This window comes from Ascaphus truei, chromosome 5 (genome assembly GCF_040206685.1).
Source record: "Ascaphus truei isolate aAscTru1 chromosome 5, aAscTru1.hap1, whole genome shotgun sequence".
NCBI lineage: Eukaryota > Metazoa > Chordata > Amphibia > Anura > Ascaphidae > Ascaphus > Ascaphus truei.
Genome location: NC_134487.1, coordinates 185,355,040 through 185,362,811, shown reverse-complemented (window position 1 = coordinate 185,362,811; position 7,772 = coordinate 185,355,040). Strand labels below are relative to the sequence as shown.

At 43.5% G+C, this 7,772-nt stretch overlaps 1 protein-coding gene across 1 annotated transcript; it reads right to left on the bottom strand.

Annotated features, from left to right (window-relative positions):
* Positions 1–452: 452 nt before the first annotated feature.
* Positions 453–4,974, bottom strand: ZNF703 (zinc finger protein 703). The gene is made up of 2 exons (XM_075601399.1): positions 4,615–4,974; positions 453–2,457 (listed from the first exon to the last, which is right to left on the bottom strand). Exons 1-2 carry the CDS (start codon positions 4,858–4,860, stop codon positions 1,069–1,071), a joined length of 1,635 nt encoding a protein of 544 aa, XP_075457514.1. The 5' UTR covers positions 4,861–4,974; the 3' UTR covers positions 453–1,068.
* Positions 4,975–7,772: the final 2,798 nt, after the last annotated feature.

Here is a 7,772-nt window from a genome sequence, read left to right as displayed (position 1 = left end):
GGAGCTCTAGTGGTGCCAAACCAAAATTATTGTGGTCTCTTGAAAGTCAAAATAGTTACATTACAATCTCCAAATCTCCCTTATTTATATCCTTAAGGACTTTGAGGTTTGTAAAATCCCTGCTTCCTAATTCGAAGGGAATGCAAGTGAACCCCCGGGGTTCAAATCTCAGTGAGCGCGCTTTGTGACCTTGGGCATGTTACTTTATCCCTGTATGCCTCTTAGATTGTAAGCTGTACAAGGCATGGACTCACTGTGCCCGAATAAAATAAAAATAATTAATAAATAAAACCCTTATTACAATACATCTAATAAAACATGGTCTGTCATTGTTAGAACCAGCAGTGACACTGAAGCCCACCAGGTGGCGCCATAGCACCAAAAGTTACAGCAATTTTAAGTAGTCCAGATATCAAAACCATAAATGATTTGGAAATATTTTCATAGCAAAAAACATTGTTTATTATAATCAATACATTCCAGATATTGTACTATTGAATGCTTTGGCATTGAGGTTTCTTCAATGTGATATTTGCAGGTTAACCCAAAAGTAAAAAATAATTTTAGAAAGCAATAGGGGAAAGAAATTAAATGCCATTTAAAAGAACACAGAGTGAATATAGTTAAGTTTTCATTTAATAAACAAAATAAAAATTGCCAATTTGGATAGCCATCAAAGTTTGTTGTGTTCCCTCCTCTCTCTGCTCCCACTCTCTCCCGTGCCGAAAATACATTACAAAAAAATACATTTCTTTAGAACTGTACAAATCAAAGGAGGTCAAGTTTTATCTCCGAAATGGGGTAAGAAAAGACAGGATGGATAAAGTGATGAAAATCATGCAAAACAGCAAATGGAAAAAAAAATTAAAAAAAAGCCAGTCTATAGATAGAAGAAAAATTAAAATGGAAGACTTAAAAAAAAAAAAAAAAAAAAAAAAAGGTTTTTGGGGGGTACAGAATTTTTGCATACAATTGAATCATTGTTGTAAATAATGCACTTATATTCCCAGCTTGAAGCTAACATACAGTAAATAAATACACAGTCTATGTAGGGAAGAGGGTTGCATTTTACTGGTATCCTAGTGCTGAAGCGGAGGTTAATCTCTGTCCATACAGTGCATATGGGGAGTAGTACGATCCTGCTGGTAGTGAGGGCACTGGGAGACCATTGGGTGTTAAGTGGCTCTTTCCATACGGATGGTACCTATTTAGTCCCAAGGTATGTGGACTCCTTAAAGACAGAGACCCCGGCATCGTGTTGGGGCTACCAGGCCCATTTGGAGGAAGGTGGAGGTGACAAGAGGCAGCAGAACCCAAACCCGATGGGTACCCGGCCAAAAGTTTGTCGGCCCCGGACAAAGCTGTGTGGGTCCTTAGGTGGGCAAGAAGTTCTTCTGAGGTGGAAAATCTTTTGTCACAAGGTCCACTGGCGGAAACCCAGTTACATATGTGGGGAACATGGTCATTGGGGAGCATAAAGCCATAGGTGTATATGGGGTGACCAGACAGGGACGGGGTGACGCTGGAAGACAAGGTGGTGTGCACTGAATGGAGAGGGTGACTGGGGTAGACTAAAGGGTATCCAGATTTCAGGGATGACGGGTCATGCACACAGGTGGAGCAGTTGCTGGAGCCCAGATGGGAAGCATTGTGGTAGCTCAGACAGTACGGGTCCCTACACAATCCTTGCAAGAATGAAGGCGGAGAGGCACCAGTCAGGGGGCTGGAACTGGGTGGTTTCCCCGGTAAACCTAAAGTCCCAGGCAGCTGATTGCCAACGAGGCTTGTCTTGGTGTGATCCAGCCCGGGAACAAACTGGGAAGGGTAACCAGAGTAGGCACCCACAATGGATCCGTGATAGCCCATGCCAGATGGAGGAAGAGGGAACACAGAGTGTCCGGGTTTGTAGGGTGAGACAGGGACCACATGGCTAGATCCAAGGGACGGGGGCTCCGATTTGCTGCTGGGGGTAAGATCCCCACTTTGGCTGGACTCTGCACTGGAGTTGCTGGTACTGGCTCTGGTCATATTGGAGTTGGCTTGAGACACCTCGGAGCTGATTTTGTTGGCTTCCGGCTCCTTCTTCTCTTGGCTGTCGCTACTTTTAGAGTCACAGTGCTGGCCGGGGGAGCTCACCCTTGAGGACGGAGAGGGAGCATGAGGCGGAAAAGGCTGACAGGAAGCACTAGGAACCCTAAATCCAGCCTTGTCGGCAGTACTGCCAGCTGAGGAACCACTCTCCTTCCTGTTCTCGCCACCCTTTGAGTAGGGTTTGAAGCTGGATTTATCTTCCAGGGGGGACTCTCCCAGCTTTAGCGAGGAGGATCGCCCGCTCTCCTTCTCACTCAGCCCACTGGAAGTGACAGAGTTCAGCTTGGATGACGGAGGGGGGTCCGGCTTTCCGATCTGAGAGCACGTCTGAGCCAGCAAGGCGAGGGGGCTTTTCTTGGCATCCAACTGTGGAAAGAATAGAAAAGCAGAAACCGAGGTCAGAAACAGACAGCAGAGAATTTAAGGCAAACGGTTCAACCCTCAACTCCCCATTGTGGAATATATTACAAAATCAGAGACTCCAGGTAATAGCAGAAGCCTTTATGGAAAGTTGGAAACCCAGTGCTAACCCTGTATGATAATGGACACATTGTTGCACCCCTTCTCTCCCTTGCACAATTTTGTCTTAACCCCGTCACTGCCAGAGATCACTCGGTGTGGGCAGCGCAGGGGTTAAGACAAAATATAAAATAAATTTTCCAATTTCTGCATAAACCCGTCAAAGTATATTCCCTTAGCCTTTGTGTTTAGCACTGGAAAATCTTTCTGTTAAGAGCAAATGGGTATCAGGTACATACAGCGATACCCAACTCTCAATTAACTGCCCAAAGGGTAACAGTATCTGACAATATATAAATATACAATATAAAAAAAAATAATGAATAGATACCGTTCTATTCATTATGATTATTAAAGCTCGGCTAACACGGTAGATACACACACTATTAAATGATAAATTGTTAGTCCAAATAAAAAATTTTTAAAAAGTGTATCACCTTATACTGAGGTACTTGTATTCTGCAACTCGCAACTGGACTAAACACGGATATATGGAGCTATAGATAGATATATATATATATATTATTTATTAAACCTCTCCTCCCCCCCCCCTCCCATTCACAAGTAACCCCGGCTTCAATTTCCAACCCATAAATCTAGTGAAACTTTATCATTACACACTGCCACACCATGATTAATGACAGCAGCCTTGGAATTGACTGGAGGGAAGGGGGGAGGGGGGGGGGGGGGGAGAAATTGAGTGGAAGAGGGGGGGGGGGGGAGGAAGGAGGAATCCCATTAAGATCAAAAATAAGAAATTAAATTAGAAAGTGGGTAGAGGGGGACAAAGCAGTAATATAGCTATATTTTATTCTCATCTCTTTAAAATGTGCCAGGGTTTTATTGAAATACAATTTACTGGTGAAGACTGACTAAATTGCTTTAAAATAAATAAATAAAAAAAAGTCACAGCCCTTTTTATACCCTGTCAAATTCAGGAACAGAGTGGAGAGAGAGAGAGAGACAACCTTAAACAAGGCGGCATATTGATCTGGAGACTGTAACAACCCTTATAACATCAAATAAACCAGGGTATAATCAACCTGGTAAAGAAGATAGCGAACAAGAAGCAGGAGAGAAAAATAAGTAGCGGAGGAGAGAAAAAGCCTGAATTTCTATACTGTCGCCGTACAGAAGAGGTCAAAAAGAATATGTGAAAAAAAATAAAAATATGTTCAAAGGCAAAATAAATCTGTTGTGTCCCCCCCGTGTATGGGATATTAATTGGGATATTAATTGTAGACTTGGGGGGTGGGAACCCATGAAAAGCTGTCCATGGTGCGAGGGGAGAAAGGGAAACATTTCAAAGAAGAAAAAAAAAAAACCGCAAATAAAACAGGGCACTCCTTTAAATCAAAGGCAGTCCCTGGCTATTACTCAAACATTTCTGGGTGTGTGTGGTTCAGATTTCTTATCAGATGAGAGAATAGGGGCTGCGTTTGTGGGAATCGGAGACCCTCTCACGCTTTCCCTGGGAGGATCGGGATCACCCATCAGCCCCCCAATACCCTACAAATCAGGAAGGGGGGGGGGAGACAGGATGATTTTAAAATGAGGATAATAAACATGGATAAGCCATCAAACTGAACATTTGGCATCTCTGAATGCAAAGATAGATAGTAAAAAGGACATATGGACCCTTCAAGATAAAATCATAACCCGCAACAACAAAATAGAAAATCTGCGTTGGAAAAAGGAAGCTGAACCCCATTCCCCCAACAAATGCAAGCCCTTCCACCTTAATAATAATAATAGTAATAATAGTAAAAGGGCAGTTCATTTCCGCCCAGTAAAATCCACATGATATATTAATTTCCTCCCTTCTTTGCTGGAATGTGAAAGCTAAAATGAAAACCACAAGAGATCCCCTATTAACAAGAAGCCCGCACCCCCCCCCCCCCCCCTCCCTAGGACCAAGGTTATAGGGGTGCAGAGGATCCTAAGTGGGTGCTGCTGTAAGGCAGGGGGGGGGGGGGGGGTACGGCTCTCTGAATCTCTCCTTACCTCGATAGGGCTGACTGGGGTGGAGGAGAGAGGCTGCAAGTATTCTGGGTGCAATAAGTGTCCTGTATGCGCAGTCAGCATTTTTAGCACCCTGATGGGGAGCCGGTTCGCCTGGCGGATGGGATCTGTGGGTGCTAGAGGGTGGCAGGCTGCTTGGAATCTGCCTGGCAGGGCAATGAAAGGCGGCGGAGAGGCGAGGCTCTGTCTCTCTGTCTGTGTGGTAGATCCAAGGGGAGAATCGTTCATTTGGAGGAGGGGAAGTCCAGGGTGGTTGCAGAGAGACACAGGCACAGACACCCCCTCGCGCTCCCTTCCCTCCAGCTGGCTGCAGCGCAATGCTCGGGTATCTCTGCTGCTAGCAAGTCCCAGTGCCCAGGAGCAGAACCAGCAGCCCAAGCCCCGCCCCCCGCGCCCCTCCCTCTATGCACCTCCAACCCCAGGCCAGCAGAACACTTCAAAGGCACCAAGGGCCCGCAGCCAATCACATCGCAGGGGGCGTGGCGTTTGAGGCGTGGCCACGTGTTGGGATTTACATTTCAAGGAGGAGCTTTCTAGGGAGGGAGAGGGAGGCTTGACCCTTTCAGTGCTGGTGGGATTGTAGTAAGAGTGATTGCAAATACATGGCCTTTTGCATTGCATAGTCTTGACCTGTAAATGATGGATTGTAGTTTCCAACTATGTCTATGTAGTGCTTACATTTGTGGATAATGTCAAGTAAACGTTTATGAATAAGACATATGTATTCAAAAATTACTTTTAATCTGTAATTATTTTTTACTGTTTTACTTGGTCTGTGTAGATACCACATCCCACCCCCCCTTATTTTTAACATGTTAGGCCGTGTTCAGGGTGGCTGCTACATGACGTGCTCGCGCTTGCGTGAGCTTACACATCCGTCACAATTTCAGGTTGTTCGGTGGGAGCGTTCAAACTGAAAACTCCACCGACGGCAAAGTACAGCGTTGACGCTGTACATTTTGCCGCGACAACCAAAAATGATATTTGGGGCTGCCATTGCGTCACGTGAGCTGGTTCAGCAAACCAGCTTTGTGACACGTTCGCCCCGTCACACCCCCAAACGCCGCGACCCGACTTACAGCCTGAACACCGATCGCTGGGCTGCAGGAGCATTATAGTGGCACACCACTGCTGCTGGTATATTGCTTGGGTGCATGAACTGCAAAAAAAATGGCATAGAAGAAGAATAGCTGGCACTCCACGTCTTGTGGGATAAAAAATAGCAAGCGTTTAATACACAGGTCAACGCTTCTGCTTTCTCTCTGGAGCCTTTCACAAGGAATGAGAAAAGCTCCAGAGAGATACGAAACGTTGACCTGTGTATTAAACTTTTGATATTTTTTCACAAGACCTGGTGTGCCAGCTATTCTATATCTATCTAATCTATCTATCTACCATACACATATTAAATTATGGTGGGTGAAAAAGGCCCCAAAAAACCTCCACCGTTAGCATATAGCCAATATATATATGCTCATTTGCATGTCATTTCCCAGAATCCCTTGCTGCAGTGGAAGCACTGTATGCTAGGTGATAATGGTGAAAGGCACCAGGGTTGGAGACCTGTCTAAGATATGGGAATGTGCTCACATGTGATATTCTTTATAGGATATATATATATGTGAGCATGAGATAAAAAGTGGCACTGTGTGCTCATTTGCATGTCATTTCCCAGAATCCCTTGCTGCAGTGGAAGTGCTGTTTGCTGGGTGATAATGGTGAAAGACAGGGTTGCAGACCTGTCTAAGACATGCAAATGAATATACAGGAATATTTACAGTTGCTATATATATATATATATATATATATATATATATATATATATATATATATATATATATATATATATATATATATATATATATATATATATATATATATATATATATATATATATATATGTCACTTCTTGTCAGAATGATAGAGTGTAACCAGATTTTATTTAGGACCTCTTATGATGCTGATCTTTTGCATTAGGCTCTTTATTTGTTTACTTTGTATTCTTTTGCTTTGATAAAACATTTTCACAGGCTGAACCCATTCAGCCTACAAGAGCAATACTCCCAACCACCACAGTAGTAGTTTTTTTTAACATTACATTAAAAGGTGACGGGGTCCCTGCAATAAACAAGATGAACTAGTCTGTGCCTGCATTTAATGACCACGTGTAATTTATTAACCTCTCCAATGCCCGAGGGTTTGCAACTGCAAAGAGCAGACACATTTTTACATCTATGTAGAATTACTTCATGTAAATGTATTTGTCACCATTGTACATAATAAACTGGTTTCCACCATCCAGAACATCACTTGTTCTTAGAAAGCAAATAGAAAAGCTGTCCACTAGGGGGAGCTGCCTATAACAATGCTGTTAAAGCTACAGTTGCAGTGCCACTTAGTACTTCGGCAAACTAAAGACAGTGGGGATCAGGATGACTTGATGCTTAAAACAGGAATAAATATGTCATATCATTGCTGATGTTGTTTAAAGGTCTATTAGCTGTAAGGGTCCTGAAGAAGTGTAGATTCGGTTGCAGGTTGTGATACTTTTTAAGGGAGCAACATGAGCGTTTTTCATGACGAGTACAGCAATGTTGAAACCTTGTAGGTTTCTGTAAACATAGAAGAGGCCTGTGATGTTTGACAATCTCTGTACACACTATAATTCCCCTATGAAGGGAAACTATGTTGTTGATAGGGTTCCACGCTATCTCGTCTGACTTTGTGTGCTCATTTTATTGTCACTACCCAGAACCCTTTTCTGCAGTTTCACCCCTATTAATATATATTTTTTTCTTACACAGCGCAGCTAATGCACACAGTAAGTCCCTGCAATAAAGGGCTTACAATCTCATTTTGATGCCCGAGGCACAGGGAGATAAAGTGACTTGGCCAAGGTCACAAGGAAAGCCGACACTGGAACCGGGTTCAATCACTTCAAAGGCAGTTCGGTAGCAAAGCTGTGGCACTGATGAGCACTGTTGTTGATTTCCAGTTCTAGTATATGTTGCTATGTGGGACGGGGCCTTTGCATCTAACAAAAACAGATCACTAATAAGGGTATTATTACTGTCCAAAAATGTGCGAGTCATTTTTTGATAATTGCCAACAATTCCATTTATTGTTACGTGTCAAGGCAC

Excerpts from the sequence above, each read along its gene's own strand:
- ZNF703 (XM_075601399.1), bottom strand. The coding sequence starts at position 4,860 with ATGAACGATTCTCCCCTTGGATCTACCACACAGACAGAGAGACAGAGC. Across the intron at positions 2,458-4,614 it reads CCCCAGTCAGCCCTATCGAG|TTGGATGCCAAGAAAAGCCC; the intron begins GTAAGGAGAGAT and ends TTCTTTCCACAG.